The sequence below is a fragment of the Elaeis guineensis genome, chromosome 2 (assembly GCF_000442705.2).
Source record: "Elaeis guineensis isolate ETL-2024a chromosome 2, EG11, whole genome shotgun sequence".
Lineage (NCBI taxonomy): Eukaryota > Viridiplantae > Streptophyta > Magnoliopsida > Arecales > Arecaceae > Elaeis > Elaeis guineensis.
The window spans coordinates 112,821,641-112,839,644 of record NC_025994.2 but is presented as its reverse complement, the minus strand read 5'-3'; the positions used below and the strand labels follow the sequence as shown (position 1 = coordinate 112,839,644).

At 40.5% G+C, this 18,004-nt stretch overlaps 2 protein-coding genes across 2 annotated transcripts; both read right to left on the bottom strand.

Moving 5' to 3' along the window:
- Positions 1–241: 241 nt before the first annotated feature.
- Positions 242–1,019, bottom strand: LOC105044220 (uncharacterized). Its single transcript, XM_010922048.4, has 2 exons — positions 747–1,019; positions 242–626 (listed from the first exon to the last, which is right to left on the bottom strand). The coding sequence occupies exons 1-2, from the start codon at positions 882–884 to the stop codon at positions 483–485; spliced, it is 282 nt and encodes a 93-aa protein (XP_010920350.1). The 5' UTR covers positions 885–1,019; the 3' UTR covers positions 242–482.
- Positions 1,020–8,194: 7,175 nt separating this feature from the next.
- LOC105044211 (shaggy-related protein kinase eta) lies at positions 8,195–16,721 on the bottom strand. Its single transcript, XM_010922037.4, has 12 exons — positions 16,530–16,721; positions 15,229–15,315; positions 15,071–15,130; positions 14,708–14,980; positions 14,555–14,629; positions 14,395–14,451; positions 12,893–13,033; positions 12,719–12,769; positions 12,541–12,636; positions 11,309–11,392; positions 10,388–10,489; positions 8,195–8,715 (listed from the first exon to the last, which is right to left on the bottom strand). The coding sequence occupies exons 1-12, from the start codon at positions 16,626–16,628 to the stop codon at positions 8,620–8,622; spliced, it is 1,221 nt and encodes a 406-aa protein (XP_010920339.1). The 5' UTR covers positions 16,629–16,721; the 3' UTR covers positions 8,195–8,619.
- Positions 16,722–18,004: the final 1,283 nt, after the last annotated feature.

Sequence of the window (18,004 nt, the reverse complement as noted above, 5' to 3'; positions counted from 1 at the left end):
GGATCCGAACACAACCTTCGTCATTAGAACAACATTTAGCTAAAAACAACTTATTAGAACCGCATTTAGCTTTAGATGTAGCATCCTAATTGCGAACAGAATGTTTGCCATACATAAAGATGATATGGACTCAAGCAGGACGAAAGGAATCATACAATGTGCATTCAAACCATGATCCTCTGAGATGGATTGATTTTGGAAGCCAGTAAATAATAATAATAATAATAATGCGAGTTAAAACTGGGTCGGAAAAAGATGCCACTGGGATTATTTCATTGACAATAGCCAATTTGGCTGACACATATACTAGTACATATGACGCAAGGGCTATTTACAAATATACACACAAGCTCCTTCCAATACTTTACGGTAAGACTCCAAGGGTAGTGTCAAGCATCCCGGTTCCTATTCTTCCATCTTCTTAGGCATAAGAAAGACCCAGTTATTCACCTTCAAAAAAAACAGAGAGACCCAGATTGGTACTATGCTGCAACTCCTTTAAAGATGAGGAAGTTGAGAGATTCCAAGCTGAAGTAGATGAAGGTCCCTTGCGTGTGGGTAAAGAAGCAGCCAAAGCTTGATCCCACCACACATTGCCAGCCGGATCCATATATCATGTCAAATTCCTGCAACAAAAAAATTTATTTTTTTAGAGCACTACCACCAGAATGTTTGAAGGTCATTAGGCATGAAGAGAAGAAGATTATACATAAGAAGATGAATAAAAGTTATTAATGATCTTTTACCTTTTTAATGTGAGCAGCGATGCTTCTGAAGTCCGAGACATCGAATTGGTCAAGAGCTTCCGAGGCGGAGGACATGGCTTGGAGCTGCATCTTTAATGGCATATCCGTGTCTTGGATCGTTGCTTTCCCTTCCAACATTTTTTTTTCCTTCTATTCTGTCTCGTATTCTTCTCTCTTTTTTCAGATATATCAAAAGAATTGGGTGCTTGGGATTTTTAGAGTTGGAGCAGACTCATATTTTTTTTAGGTTTATAGCTTTTTTTTTTCTTGTCAGTTAGCGATTTGCCAGCCACCTCCACTGAAGACAGCAGTGTTACGGATAGAGGAGGTGAGGCAGGAATGAATTGGCGGATTAGTTCAAACAAATAAATAGATATTTCCTATTTATGGTACTTTGACTGCCGGGATACGCTTGGTCTAAAAAAGGGTTCAACAAAATATCATTCTGGAATCCAGCTGCTTCTGCCGACCGCCGTGTGAACACTACCGCAAAAACGTAGACAGGCCGGTCGGCCGCAAATTGGGTTTCATGGGAGGTCCCAAGTTGAAACTAAATCGTGGTCGGCCAGCCCATGGAGACCAGGCCCAAATTGAGCTGGACCGCTCACCACCCGCGACTCTCCACTCCTCCCTTCCATCTCTTCTTCCCCCGCCCACCCGAGCGCCCACACCAGCGCCTCCCAACCGCCTCTGCTGTCCAGGAAACCTCCCCACCGGCCTCCTTCCCCATTCTTTTACACTTCTCTCTTCCCTTTCATCTCTTCTCCCATTGCTTCTATTCTTGATATATTTGGAAATTAGCTACATATCTCTTCTAACTCTCTGTCTTCCTCTCTTTTATGGTTTTTTTCGCATTGATCTAACGCTCGTATGAGCTTACATGAGCAGAGAGAAGAGACCAACACATTGGGCAGGAGGAAGTTGGATTCAAGGCCAGATAGGAGGTAAACCCTTTAGAACCGGTGCATCACCAGAATCATATCATCACCACCCAAACGTTAGTCGCCAGCACGTCTTCTTCATGGTTCAAGGGAGTTGTTTTTTTTCTCCTCCTCCCTGAATCAGAGCATGCTTAGCCCAAGGTGTGTGTGAGAGAGAAATTAGACTATATGTTGGAGTAAATTATTCAATGCACCAACATAAATCTGCCACCAATATGAGGAGCAATATATATAATGGGAAGCTTTGCGAGGAGGAAACCAAGTGGAAGCCATTAGTCCTCCCATTAAAACCTCTAAGATAAAAAGTATGTTGGAAATGAATGCCATGTAATGCAACGACTAACTAGAATGCATGAATGAAACTAGAACAGGAAAATAACTAAAAAGAGTGCTAAAAGTTGGGTGTCTACGAACCAAACCCTAATACCATTAATTTAGTGCACTATTGTAGATTTGTGAAAAACCTAATTCTAGGTTTATGTTGCCATTACCTCTAGCGAGATTCCAAAGATATAGCCTATATCCTTCGAATACTTACTGTTGCGGCCAACTCCCTGTCGTTTATCGCCGGTGATAAGCATTTGCAAAACAACATCCTCATAAATCGGAGTTGTGTCTGGCGGAGACCCTCCGATGCTTAAGTCAGAGAAGGAATTGGTGAACAGTAGATTTGAATATTCAGAGTAGCAGAGCTCTGGCTCAGAAGTATCTTACCAGTGCTGTCCACTTGCCTTCCTTTTATAAAAGATTCTGATGTAACCATCAAGCACGTGGTTTGACTTTTCATGATGCTAAATTATCGGGCCATTATTGTGGAATTAGTGGGTCATTGATTTTCACTAATTATCGTGACACGTAATTGATAACCGTTTACAACGGTTAGGATGTGTTGGATAGATAGGCCAAGTATATGTCGGTCAGTAGTGGTAAGTCGGTAAAAGATCCGAAAGACTATCGGCTGGTAACTCTGATATGCTGACGGTCTTCGATCGAAAATTGATCAAGTCATTTGTTGCTGGTCGATAATAGCCGATTATCTGTTGGTTGATCGATTATGGATTGGTGCAATGTACTCAGTCGGCCGACGTAGAGTCGGAGTCGGAGTTGGTTAACTTGAGTCAGGGGTCGATTGACTTATCCCAACAGTTGTCTCCCACTCCCAAGTCCAAGATGATCCGACATGTGTATTACCATGTAGTTTGTCACGTTGGACGAGGGAGTCATCTCATATCATATCGAACCCCGATTTGACTGCTAATTTCTCCAGGATATGAGCGTTGGCTGTTTTGTGGTTTCGATGGGTACAAAACCATCATTAGACTATCATATTGACAGGACGATTCGGTATCGGATGTCAGTATCAGACGTCATTTCGAGAAGATAATTCAGCGTCGGACGATATGACTCTGACTAGTAGATCTTTGCCACATGTCCGAATGTCATTGGGTCAGAGCTATTTACGCGGATAATGGTGATGTAGCACGATTAGGAGAAGGTGCGTCAAACCGTCCGATCAATGGTTAGTCCAGATGTTACCACATGTCATCATCTGATGAGATTTCGATTTGATCGCTTTCATCCTAGCCGTTGGGGGATCCTATATATATAGGGTCACTTTCGACTAGCCTTTACTTTTCATTTTATCTTCTCTGCTGCAGAAACTCTACCGGAGGATCGTCCCAGCGTCTGAAGACTTCTTTTCTTCTTGTCTTCTTCTTTGAATTTCAGGTTAAGTCTTTTTGTTTTTCTTGAGTCATCCTTTCTGATTTTTCTTCATTTTCTTTAGTTCTTCTCTCCAATGGCTAGGGGTTCTTCCTCTCGGGATGGTCGATCGTAGAATCCGACTGACGACTTCCCATCGGATCCGAAAGTGGAGGCTTCTTCACTTTCAGGACCGAACACCGAGCAACTCCGGGAGCAATATCGCATCCCGGAGCAATATCAGCTCTTCATACCTAGTGCTAACGGTCGGATGAACTCCCCTCCTTCAGACCAGGTGGCCTTTTATGTTGAAGACCTTCGGATGGGTCTTCGATTTTTGATTCCGGAGTTCGTTCGAAATATTTTGGATTACTATGGCCTTTGTTCTGCCCAGCTGGTACCAAATTCTGTCCGACTAATAATCAGCTTTGCTTTGTTGTGTCGGTTACCACCGATCGAACCTCATCCTTCTCTCTTTCGTGCCTTTTTTGTCCTCTGACCTCATCCAAAGGCTAAGGGTTGGTGGTTCTTCAACCCTCGAAAAGATCTCTTTTTCATTACCGATCTTCCATCGTCCATCCATGGATGGAAGAACCAATTCTTTTTCGCCTCTTTCTCGCTTCCTTGGGGCTTTCTTTCTCGCTGTGGTGATCCAAAAACTGGCCCCAACGATAATAGTCGGGTGGAGGTCGGCGATCAAGAGGACTTCCATCGGCTGAAGGATATGGCGATCCCGCCGCAGAGGGAGCTTATGACCGAACAAGCTCTCTACAACGTCAGCCTCAGTTCGATCACTAACTTAGGTATAGTATAGTCGGTCACTTTCATTTTTATTTTTTTTTGATTATTTCTGAATTGTACTGACTTCGTCATTCTGATTGCAGCCATGAAGCCTAGGGCACGAGTGTCGAGCACTGACATCCGTCAACACACTGTCAGGAAGAGGGCAGCATTCGAGACTGGACCTTTTGGACCGTTGAAAAAGGGTCGGGCTTCTACTTCCGCATCGGCTAGGGAACCTGATGTACCACCTCATCGATTCCTGAGCCGGTCCTAGTGCTGTTAGCTCCGACAGCGCTCTCCAGTGTGCCGTCTACTGAAGAGGCAGCAAGAGAAGATGGGACTGCCGCCACAACATCGATAGCTCCATTAATCGAAGTTCGGGCCGAAGTGGAGGCCGCAATCGAGCCCGAACAATCTATAGCTGCGCCAGCCGCTCCTTCGGCTAGAGTTTTGCGGGCGCAATTGAGTTCAAGCTTCCCTGCGCTTTCAAATGTCGGACCGCCGACCGGAGATCGATGATCGAGGGAAGGCGCCAATGATTTTGACGGATGATGCAACATTAGTGGGTCACACAGTTCACTGTGATATCCGAGTATCCGAGGATATCTAGGTATTTGGATTCACTGTGAGCGGTTATGGGTCAAAAGGTCGAATGGTTCAGATGGTTGGTTTATGCTTCCGCCCCCGCATACGTGAGGTATTGTCCGCTTTGACTCATGACCATCTTTAGGCTTCAATGGGCCTTAGACTTCAATGGACCTTGGTCATTTAGAGCCTCACAGTTTTGTCCTTTAAAAAATGCCTTACGTGGGAGAGAAGGTTCCAATCTATATAAGCCATACTCCCTCTTGACTCATAATCGATGTGGGACTAAAGAGTCCCTCTCTACACTATAATACAGCCCCCTAGTCAAGAGAAAGTATGTGTGGACAGGAGGCATTTTCACAGACGGCGTCAATATTGCAGTCATGGGTCAAAGGGTCAAATGGCTCAGATAGTTGGCTTATGCCTCCGCCTACGCATATGTGAGGTATTGTCTGCTTTGACTCATGACCATTTTTAGGCTTCAGTGGGCCTTAGACTTCAATGGACCTTGGTCATTTAGAGCCTCACAGTTTTGTCCTTTAAAATGTGCCTCACATGGGAGAGAAGGTTCCAATCTATATAAATCATACTCTCTCTTGACTCATAATCGATGTGGGATTAAAGAGGCCCTCTCTACATCACAACACTTACTTTATCATATGTCCTATGATTTGATCATAAAAAACCATAAATTAGGTTTTCTTTTTATTTAAAAAATTTTCCACTAAGTTTCATAGTTTGGGAGATTTATTTTGCTATTTACGAATTTTTGAGTCTTGCATCAAATTTTAAGGGTTAATTGCATTGAGGGAATAATGTGGATTTTAATATGGTTCTTAGGCCTATTAAAGGGCTCTAGGGGCTATGCTTTGATATGTAGATTGCTTTTTGTTTACTAGGCCTAAAGAGGATTGTGTCTGAATAGAAAAACTCCCCTGATGGGCTTACCGTATTCGATAAATAACCTAAATCTAACTAGAGTATTTTTTTAAATATATATTTCTAAAATATAAATTTATATTACCTTATGGTAAAATATCTTGGAGATGTATATTCTACTTTGTGAAATAATTTTTAGGAAAAATTCGCATCTTTTTCAAGGGGTGCAGCATCAGCAGGATTACTGGTCCATATCATGCTGAGTTGGTGCAGCATCAGCAAAGAGCATGATTTGCATGAGATGCATGCCACCACTAGCATACGTCCATGTTGACGTTCTACCGTTGGCATGTGTTATACTTGATAGAACCCGGCGTGGCATTGTTAGCTTTTGGCAGATAATGAAACTAAAGCTGTAACCCTTGCTCTTACGGAATATTCTTCGCATACATATAAAAAATAGATCGAACAAGACAATATTATGATGTTGATACTCTCGAAAAACTTCAAAATACATGTGCATGCATAATTATAGTTTAATGTCATGTTTGCAAGGAAATATCAGTGTTATAAGAAATCTTTGCACAAAGTCTAAACCTTGTATTTCTGGAAGTATTTTAACTACTTTGAAAACCATGCGTGCATGCCAAATGCATGTCAAATATCTGAAACTCTTTGGATACTCATTTATGATTTGATGATTTTATAAACTGTTGGAGCTATCTCTGTAATTAGAAAATAAGATGAAATTGTATTGGTAAAATAATTTGATTTGGCATATTTTGTTTGAACTCTCGGTTTGACTATATTTTGAACCCGCCAATGAGAATTACATATCGGCTCTTTGATCATTCTGGAATTTAATGCTTTGGATCTATTTCAAGGGTCAAATGTGGTACTTTGGATCTTATTATAGGGATAATGTGTCCCTAGTCTTATAGACTAACGAGTTGAGAAACTGTTTTAAATAGTCATAAATTGCTTATTGCAGGCATTTGCATTTGAAAATTTGGTTTGTGTAAATGGCTTAAAATATCTTTGGAATCAACCGTACGTGGAAATACTGATTAGGACTACCATTTATAAGCAGCTCCTTGAAATAATATGTACAATTTTGATTATAGAAATCCTATTTTAGCTGAAATGCAACATGCATCCATAAATTGTTCGAAATTTCTTTAGTACTGCTTTGCTTCATCATTCTGGTTCCGGTTGCTGGTTGTTTACCGGACCTTCAGTTTACCCTCCTTTTTCTCTTCTTTGGAGCACAAGGCATTGGAGATCACAGGAAGTGATTGGGAGGTGAGGCTAGAACAAGATCCTAGACTTAGTTGGGCTCGATTCTGCTTGCATGGTTTTGTTTTAGAACCCTTTTGGTTATCATGGTTTTATAGAACTAGTTGGACCTCTTAAAATTTTGGGAAGTGGTTATGTTGACTAATTTGTACTTATATCTTAAAGTTTACCTTAATGTTATTTTGGGATGGGAGTGCAGCCAATTCAAGTTTTGGAAACTAGTTACTTTTGAAAGTTTTATCCTTTGGTTGTTTCTGTTGCCCGACAGATTGTCACCTTCCATGGGAGACAAAGTCCTGCGCGTGTAGGACGGGCTGCCACATGCATTGGCACATGTTTTTGGGTCGGAAGGATGACATAAAATTAAAATACAGCTCATCTTGACCCACCATCAAAGAATTACTGAAATGTAGGTATGTCAGAGGTGGTTGTTTGGTTCTAAACAGTATGGTCATGATAAAGTGATAACTCAAACTAAGAAGAGAGTGGTATGCCAAAAGCTTCGTCAATGCACGCATCTGACCTTCCAGAATGTACGATGCTATTTTCTGTATAATATATTCTAAGTCAATTCTCTAAAAATAGCTCCTCATAAAAAATTTAGACCATGCACATTCAATTTAGAAACATCTGCTCCTTTCCATCCAACTGCAGTCTCCATTTGTGAGCAAGAGTAGTGCTCGAGGAGCAGCCATCTGTGGTTGGGATGGTAAGAGGCAGCGAAGGTTTGTCAGAACTACAAGCTTTGCAGTGCTGCTATCATACAGGTGCTACTTTCCTGAACCACAAGCGTTGCAGTTTATGCAAGCAAAGAACTGAAGCTTCTACGCTTGATTGACATAATCCCTTTCACATTCCTGTATCAAAATACCACACTGCCACTAATGAGCAGTAGTTTCACATTTTATCAATACAATCTCCGACACAATGCGACCGCTACTGCTGTAGATTGGAATATAAAACTGCAGATGAAGCTTTTTTCGTCATGTTGATATGAAAGTCACCGATCATGTTGCTGCTGTTTCAGATGCCACAGACTCAAGCTCAGGGTAGGACTATTTGCTTTTGATTTTGATTCCAAAACTATTCTTTACAATCACAGGAGCAACTACACCAATATACCAGCCATAAAACAGCAGCGGGCAGGCCAAAGCCACGTACTATGTGGGGACATAAATTTCCCCACAGGCGACGCCAGTGTTAAATCGATTCTTAGGGCCATTCAAAAAGTCAGGACAAATCCATTAATTAGAGCATTACAGATATTAAATTTCCAGCTTCATGGCTTCAAAACTCTGGATTTAGGTACAGTACATGAAACAACAAGCTACAAGCCACATGCACTTACAACTAACATGCACTATCACTGAAAAATAAAATGAGAAACAAGACAATTGCTATGGGTCCAACACAAGCCAAACAACATTGCCAGGACTGCTCTCTACCCCTCCACCATGCTTATCTCACTTCTGAACAATCAGCATCAACAGTTAGCTTTCAGGTCACAACGATCTTTATACCATACAATATACAGAGCCTAAAACATAGGCTGGACGGTATGTTAAGAGCCATCCAAACGAACCAGCGATGCTGCTGGTTTAGCCATCATGCGAACAATCCACTTGCCAAACACTTTCCAGTGCACTAAAACCATTAAATCCCCCTCTTGCTTTTGATCATGGAAGCTTCTACGTCCCTGCCGGGTGCAAGAAACTGAGACCTGATTGCCTCTTCACATGTTCTGGAATTAGCTTGTTAATGAGCTCCGGTGAGACACTTGCCAACTGCAAACAAAGAGAGGATATCTGTTATTCCATTTTAGAACTTTGTTCTTCATTAAATTTTTTAACCATCTTAAATGGGAAAAAAAATTAAGGGGAAAAAGAAACATAAGATGCCTTTTTACAATTATTTTCTGGATGAATAGTAATTCAGCAAATAATTTTTTACCACGATCTTCATCACATGAGCAGATGGCTATGATTATGTTAAATAGCCATCGGCTAAGGTTGAAGTGTGGGTGATGGTTGAACCAAATTAAATATTTCATACACCCAAACTAACTTCTATCAGCATAGCTTTATCTTACATATCTAACATTCTAGTAGACAATTGACAATATATTTACTGAGCTAAACTCCATCATCCACTATACATTTTGAGGATCCAAACCATTGATCTTGATCTACACATCTTAAAACACATATCAAAATTCAGTGGATTTGGATGCTTTTGAACTATAAATCAACAAACTATGCTACCATCCCATAAAAAACGTCCATTTCATAACACTTTATTTTTTTCTTAGATAATTTAGATGTTGTATGCTCCTCTAATGCCTCCCTCTCTCAACCAAGCAACCTCCATCAACCCTGCCACCCAGTCTTTGCTGCAGCCCCCGCTCCTGACAGTGCCCCATCTGCCACAATCCTAGCCCAACAAGGCTCCTCCACCCTAATTCCATCCTCACCAACCCCGCATTCCCCCAACCTAGCAGCTCCCTGCTCTGCCCTCCCCCACCCCACACTCCCCCACCCCACCCCAACAACCTTCAATCCCACCACCCTGCCTTTGCTGCAGCTCCCGCACCTGACAGCTCCCCATCCACCTCCCTCCTAGCCCAGCAAAACTACCTACACCCTGATTCCATCTTCACCAAGCCCACATGCACCCCAACCCAGCAGCTCCCTTCAACCCTGCCTTTGCTGCAGCCCCATCATCAGCCCCACTCCTAGCCCAGTTAGACCTCCTCCACCCTAAATGCCATCCTCACCAAGCCCACATTCACCAAGCCTACATTCAACCCCTCCACTGGAACCCATCTTGGCCAAACCCAATCACTACTTCCCGATCCACACCACCAACCCTATCCCCACCGCTGACACCTTCCCCTTTACCCTACTCCAATCGCCCAATCAACCCAACTCCCCAGTCAACCCAACACAAGACACAACCAACCCCCCAAAATAATGGCTCCACCCTCAGTCCTGCTATCACACTCTCCACCCAACCCAGTCCGATCCCCAAGCTACCAGAACCAACCCTAACTTTGAGAATCAGGTCAGATACCTGGGCAGTGTTTATGCAGCCATTGGCTGACCCAATACGTTCTTAGGTCAGGTTGGGTCTGCTTAACAAAAAAGGTCAAGTTAGGTTCCACCTGATACCAACCACCACTCTGATGAGCTACTCCCTAAGTAACCATTTAAGCATTACAATAGGTTGAGCTGTTACTGTTTCTCTAAGCCAAACTAGTGGTTGGTCATACAGGGAGAAAAACTACTTTCATAGTACCATCAATGTAAGTATAAATTTTAAAGAAAAACTATGACCATAGTGTTTATCAAAGGGTGTAAACATTCACATGGAAAAGCAGATGTATAACCATAGCATTTAGCAAGGAGAGAACATTCACAAGGAAAAGCAGATCTTTTAAAAGGTCAAAGAATGGCTTACCTCGTGTTTGAAGTTAAACAAAGGAGGAAGAGGGCGACCGTTTGGCAATCGTGCGTTAGGCTCTCGTAGCTCATCAAAGAAAGAATGCGCACATGCTTCTAACTGCACATAAAAGAAAAAAATGACCAAGGCATGTAAGTCAGCATTCAAAAATACACCTATAACAGAATACAAGCTTCACATATGTTTTTTTATATTGGCTATCCAAATTTGATCCAACAAAGTATCCAGGCCTCAAAGCCACATGGCAATTCAACCAGTTAAGAGTGGTCTCCTATCAAATTAGATCCACCAAGCAAAAGCTACATCAGATGAAGCCCAAAATCTATCATGATTCGATGCCTAATTGTTTAAGTTAAATTATTAATTGGAGAGAACAAAATAAAGTGGATATTACATCTCACCCCCCATAGTTTAGAATCTTTAGATGCTCTATCGAACCAATTATATCAGGTTTCGCTCTCCAGTTCGTGATTGTTTAAACATCAAAAGTATCATCACTACTAGCTCTAATGCACACCCCCACCCCCCCCCCCACACACAAAAAAACCCAACCTCTCCTTTCCTTCTCTCCCTCCATCCTCCATTTTGACCACAGCACAGCTGCCAGCAAAATTGGTACCACAGAGGAGCATTTCGACTGCAAATATTGGGTGAAATTAACTGGGATAAGCAGGCCAAATTCTTACATGTGAGAAGAAGTGTCAACCAACAAGAGACACATAACAAGTTATTGACAAATATAAAAAGCTTGAGGGCTTTTACAGTTTGACTACATCTCACTAGTCAATTGACAAGTATTGATACAGCATCGTTTATTCCAAATTGCTGTGTTCAAAACCAATTATAATTAGATAAGAAACTCGTTTGCTATAAGGTATCCACTACATTGATTATTTAGGGAAGAGAGGGAAAACTCACTGCAGTGCAACGAAGACTTGGTGAGTATTGGAGAAGACGTGATGTAAGATCTATTGCTTCTGGAGGCATTCGCTTGTGGAATATCTGAAAAGCATACATTATTATAAAGATTCTGCACAGACTCAAAATTTAGATTTTGCACGAAACTAGAAAAGCCTATCTAAGCAAGTAGTGCAAATGACCATAAAAGAATCTCCTAAAAGAAATTTTAGGTTAATAGTCATGATCTCCACAAAACAGGATCCCAAGCTACTCCTGCAAGTAGCTAGAGTGCCAAGTTATGCCTTCTGGTCAACATATCACTTATGAATAGGTCACAGGCCAATGAATCTGTTCAGTGAGCAAGGTTAGTAGCTAGACTAGTGAATTTTCCCAATTGCATCTTGCCATATAGTCCAAAGGTCCAGCATTCAAGCTTAATGGACTGAGGCCCTTTGGGCTTTCAAAAGAAAAGAGTCAGGCACAACAAGTTTACTTCAGCCCACTAATTATTAAGGTCCGTAACACTAGTGGGGCTGCAAATGGTGAACCCTACTCAGAATAAAGGTTAGGTATCTGGATGCAAAGAAAATATCAAACTAACTTGTAACTTGCAACTATTCATGATCACATTACAGTAGATAAAAAAACAAGGTATTTCGTCAATGTTAAATTTACATGTTGTGAAAGATTATTGTGATTGGCTATTTCTGTTGTAGTTTTTATAAATTAGAAGGCAATACCTTAGACAGAAATATCCTTGTCAAACGATTCAGTTATGAAACCAGAGATAGATGTATATGGACCCAATATTGCAGATTCAGCCTTGCATGAGTTAAAACTACATGGATGTCATGTGCCAAATTCCTTAGTTTATAAAGTTATCATATTTCAGAAGAAATTCAACATCAATCTCTTTGGTTAGAACCTAAATGGTATTTTAGATGAACTACGCACATGACATCCACAAAATACAAGGGTTAATGGAGGTTCAATTATCTTAGACCTATCAACCGGGAATCGGAGTCTTGACTTGTTGCTTACATGGTGGAATCACTCACTGGTTATTTCAGGATGCTCCTCGAGAACAAGTCATCCAATAACACCCAGTAGTAGATATTTTTAGAATCGAGTGACGATTATGGTGGTTTGGCCAAGCATTCTTCTTTATATACGTCATGAACTCAAAAAAATAGCTCACATGAAAATAAAAGTTACAACAAACAAATGAGATAAATTGAATGAAATTGGACCTTATGCCAAGGATGTGCTTTTATCTGTGGAAACCTAAATTCCGTGTAGTTAGGATTCATGCACCGAATCTCCTCCCGAGTTGGAGTTCCAAGAACCTGAAGAAAAGCACCTTGGCTATCATTAAATATCAACTTGCAAGATATACATATCAACTAACATCGACTGTAAGAGTAGTACCTTGATTATCTCAACAAGTTGATCAACAGCACTTTCTCCAGGAAACAATGGCTGCCAATCATATAGACATTGAGAATGATAGTGCTTGAATGAGAAAGATCACATTGAAGGTGTACTCAGGAACATTATCGATGCATGAATATTGGTGAAACGTGATGAAAAGAAACAACTGACCTGGCCAAGAAGTAGCTCAGCAAGAACACAACCTGCTGACCATATATCAATTGATGTTGCATATTCTGTTGCACCAAAAATGAGCTCCGGAGCACGGTAATAACGAGAGCAGATGTATGATATGTTTGCTTCGCCTTTAACCTGACATGAAAAATCAATTAGTAAAAATTAGGAGAAATATTAGAAATAGGAGGAACGAGCTACAGAAAAGATGGAGGAGCTATGCAAAAAAGATGTCAGCACTTCTGCAGTACATATACCACTTCTGCCAGAAAGGTAAACAAACTTGCACCCAATGATGCTTGCACGACTGAAAGAAACAAATAGATGCAATATGTCATGAAAAGTCAAGATATTCGTGCAATCATGTACAGGCACTTAGACTAGAAAATCTGCGATTAATCATCGATCAGGTTTTCTTGCTTGTCCATCTTCATTTATCTTTTTCACTTTTGTTTCTTATTCTTTGAGGCTCAAAATACCATATCATATTAATGCTTTTCTTATTTCTTTGAGGGAAGGAAGATGGTTCTGCAAAATAGACACTCAGATTACATATTTTTGATAACATGTTGGATATGTTGATGCTATACGATACAACATGACACTGCTCAAGACCTCACACTGCCAATCATGAAGGCATCTTCACATGTCAATTTGTGTCATTTCATGAATAGGTGCCAGCCTAATGCCTTTTTCTTTTTCTGGATGGATATCCATCAAACTGGTGCTACACAATGCCAAATTTCCACATAGTTTTTATCACCAGATTATTTAACTTACCCTGAGCGCCAAACATCCAAGCACCATTTTGCACAGTTATTTGCAATAAAGGTTGGGCCAAGGCACAAAAATAAGGGAGGAATTCTAAGAAGAGGTTTTTGCATATGGCATAATATCCATGCATTACAAAGCCTTGGCCTTGCTTTGATTTTTCATGCTTTTTTTGATATCTGTTTTCTTGGTAAAACATGAAAAATATGGCTTGAATCAACGATTTGACTCCTCAGCTTTCACCTAATGGGTCCAATATGCATATGCACCAGTTAATTCTTTATACTTTGCTACCATGTTATAGATCCCCATCATCTAATAGCCCAGTATAGGTGGTTAAAAAAAATTCTCCCTACACTTTCAGCTTAGGAATATTACATACAATATAAAAAAAACATGATGAGTTGAGGCTTCTATAACAGGAGTTGGAAAAAAAAAAAACTGTAGGAACTAAAATAACAATATCAAGCAAACTAGACCAAATATTCACTGGCAGTGATATCTTTATCTTCTATGGAGTAACATATATGACAATGTAACCAAACATGACAAAATAGAATCGGTCATTGTTTGACAACTTGCCCAATTATCACACGACAAATTGATTATGTTACCTAAGATTTTTCATATGATAAATTACAAGCACCGCATCAATTTTGACGCACCATTCTTAGTGAAGAATAACAAATAAAAAAAGTTTCAGGTTTTATTTTGAGTTAACAAGGTACCAGAACTTTTGCACTTCCAAAATCGCAGAGCTTGACTTGGTGAGTAAGAGGATCCACCTGCACAAGTGCCCACAGATGGTAAGAGGGTGTGGGAAAAAAAAAAAAAAGTCCGCTTGACCAAGACAAGCAACTTCAGATATTGAGGTGATAAAAAGCATACCAACACATTTTGGGGCTTGACATCTCTGTGGCAAACTCCTGGAACAGTATGAATATAAGCTAAGCCCCTAAATAGCTGCAGAAAAATATCCAAGTAACAATCTCCATCTAAACATCCGGACAAGATATAAAGAGTAAAACCAACAAAAGATACCTGATATGTATAAAGCTTCACATAGATGAGTGGCATCCTCTGGTTCACATTGCTGTAGTGCCTCAGGACTCGGTACAGGGTTTCTGGGACATATTCCATAACCAGATTGAGAAAGAGCTCGTCTCTGCTCGTGGTGGAGAAGAAACAGTGCTTTAGAGATATCACGTTAGGATGATCCATTGTGCGCATCAGTTGTAGCTCACGATTTTTGTATCTTCTGTCCTGTAAGACCTTCTTTATTGCAACCGTTTCCTGTGTTTCCAGGCATTTGGCCTGCCAACAAGCAACCATACACATGAAGCCAGAGCCCTAAATGATGCCATAATTCAAGAGGGAAACCTGACATCAAAGTTAGCATCAAACCTGAAAGACTATACCAAATGAACCAGTCCCCACAACCCGTTCTGCCATGTAACTGATGGTCTGCACCAGCAGTTAGAAAGACAACCGTCTAATAGGTTAGAACAACAACTAGTATGCTCAGTTGATATTAACTTATACACCATTCCATAATAGCCCACCTGCTTTGGTTCACCATTCTTGCCTCCAATGGTGGTGGAGATGATATGACCAGTTACTTGATCATTCCCCTCGATGACAGATGCTTGCTGTGTCAAACAATTCACCAATAGTATTATTTAAAGGCGCTAATACTTCAATCTTAGAATGTAGGCAGAGATACACACGATGAGAGAGAAATAACATATCCGTAACTGAAAAATAGCAAGACAAGTGCAATCATACTCCCACAAAAATACAAGTACAAACCATTGTACTGAAATTAATTGCCAAAATCTAAGTCAAGCACTGATCAACAGTAGAACTGCTGAGTCTGATACGCAGGGAGAGGAGAGCAGATGACCACCAAAAACTCGGATAAGATTGTCAAAAGAATTTGAAGAAAGAGGAAACACATTCAAAGAAGGCCTCAAATGCCTCAAAGGGTGCAGATCAGATAAGAAAAGAACAGATAAACGGTTAATAGGGAATAAAGTATCGCCATCCTCATCAAGCAATTCAGAGATAGAGTGAACAGCAAGCAAGGAGAGACATTTGATGTGAAACGAGAGGGATCCAAAAGAAACCCTCGGAAAAAATAAAAGAAGAATTTTTTGACATTAGATCAGACAGAGAATAATTACAGGACCAATGAAAGAAAGAGCCCTTAAGAACGATGGGAACCGAGATAAGCAGACGCTCCCGAAACACAAGCTCAGACCATAGACAGATCCAGATATTCTAAAATCTTGCAAGCCCTAAAAGAAGCATTCGATGCAGTGATTAATAAAGGAGAATAAAAGGGAAAAACCAGAGCTTGATTATGCCCAAAAAATAAAAGAAATTAAACAAAACAAACACATCATAACACCTAGCAGATCCAAAAGAAGTAGACAGAACGGAGAACTTCCAGGATTTTGAAGATACAAAATCAGGCAAGAACCAGTTAACCTTCAAGAAAACAGAAAAACTGGGATCGGGATACTCAGCAACAGCATCGAAGAATAAAATAGAGGGGGGACGCGCCAGAATTGCCTGGATCCGTTCGCCAGAACCCGGGATTAAAAATTCCCCCAAGAATTGCAAGAAAGATGCCGAAAACTCCACTAAAGACGGCAAAAAACACAACCTTCTTAAGGAAAGAGACAAAAAAGGAAGTAATAACTCCAGACTCCCAGGGATCCAGCTTCAACGACCAAGAACACGCGATCTAGAAGGGGATAAAGGATCCTAGAACCCAACAACCGATGGCTGGAGAGGGGATCGAAGAAGGCCGCCGGAATCCCGCAGTAGCGAAAGGGGAGGGAAAGGGAGACAAGGATACCTTGTCTTCGGCCATCTCCGGCCGGCGAGGAGCGGCGGCGAGGTTCAAGGCCTGGAGGTCTGGGTGGTGATTAGGTCCCAGCGGAGGCAGCGAGGCCATCCGAGACGACACGGCCAGCAATCGCTGTTCCTCGCTTCCATTTTCAAGTGGTGAATTACCTCTTAACCATCCCTAAGAAAAAAAAATAATAATAAAATAAAATTGTTGAAAAGAAAATGGTAAAACAATTTTGCACATAACCGCTTGTCCAAATTTTATTTACTAAATGGACCCATTCTCCTACTTGCCAAGCCCTGTCACGTGCTTCTGTACGCACGCAACAAATCTTGCTTCACCTACTCCTCTGATGCACGTTGTTTGAACCTTCTTGGGTTAAATGATTCTATTAAGAATTCAACTTTAGATTCTTAGACTGCTACGTGCCACTTAACAATTTGGAGTTGATAATGAGTTAATGGACTAAATTGGTAAAGTCAATAAGAGATCTAGCGTCAAATTTTATCTTTACCATAATTAGGAGGACCAGAAATTTTTGAGAAAGACAATTCCTCATTGTGTAACCTATTGCTTATAGACTTTATTTTGCGCATTAAATAAGTAATAAAATCAAAGCTGTTACATATATGGAGCCAAGAGTAAGCATCAAGCATTGTCTGCCTTTTTTTGTTTTTTTTCCTTATACCAAGGTTGTTGCTTGCTGTCAAGGGCATAGAATAAACAATCAATAGACAGATGGAACATTTGATGTTTTAACTGCATGAAGACAATTAAGAGCTTCCACAAACGAAACATAAAATTAGAAAAGCTAAAAAGTTGATAGGGACCACAGAACATCAGTTACAAGGAAATGAAGGGGTAGTTATGTGGATATTTCGCTCATTGATATTTTATTTGCTCTTTATGAATCGAGATTCAAGATTCAAGTGGACGGTTATTGGAAAATATTGGCTAGCAAAATTGTGAGATGGCTATACAAATTTTTGTTTTCTAGACATGCATGAGCATGGCTTAGGTCATACTTGGAATTTCAGACCATGTCTTTACTGCGAAAGTTCCTTTATATACCTGTCAATGTCATACCTACTATGTTCTAAGGAATGAAATATCAAAATTATTAGATAAAAACTTCACATTATAAAATAAAAAAGACATTTCATATGTATTCCAACTCGAAAAGCTTCTCATCATAAAATCACATCAACCCAATACAACATATGTAGAACCACGTCCATTCGAGGGGCAACTTGCCATGAGGATGTCTCAAAGCAGCTAAAATCATTGACAAAGACTTTTAAGGTTTATACGTCGTTATGGCATTGTTTAGAGGGGCACATAGTATGAGCAGACAAAAACAATACTATGGAGTTAACTAGGACGGTAGCCATGATTTTTCTTCCAACATGGTCATTGGGGTGCATTATTGTCTTAAATTTTATTGTTAAAAACTTATCGTACAAAATGAATTGTTCTGCTAC

Excerpts from the sequence above, each read along its gene's own strand:
- LOC105044211 (XM_010922037.4), bottom strand. The coding sequence starts at position 16,628 with ATGGCCTCGCTGCCTCCGCTGGGACCTAATCACCACCCAGACCTCCAG. Across the intron at positions 15,131-15,228 it reads AGAATGGTGAACCAAAGCAG|ACCATCAGTTACATGGCAGA; the intron begins GTGGGCTATTAT and ends CTGCTGGTGCAG. Across the intron at positions 14,630-14,707 it reads TGAAGCTTTATACATATCAG|CTATTTAGGGGCTTAGCTTA; the intron begins GTATCTTTTGTT and ends ATTTTTCTGCAG.
- LOC105044220 (XM_010922048.4), bottom strand. The coding sequence starts at position 884 with ATGTTGGAAGGGAAAGCAACGATCCAAGACACGGATATGCCATTAAAG. Across the intron at positions 627-746 it reads TCGCTGCTCACATTAAAAAG|GAATTTGACATGATATATGG; the intron begins GTAAAAGATCAT and ends TTTTTGTTGCAG.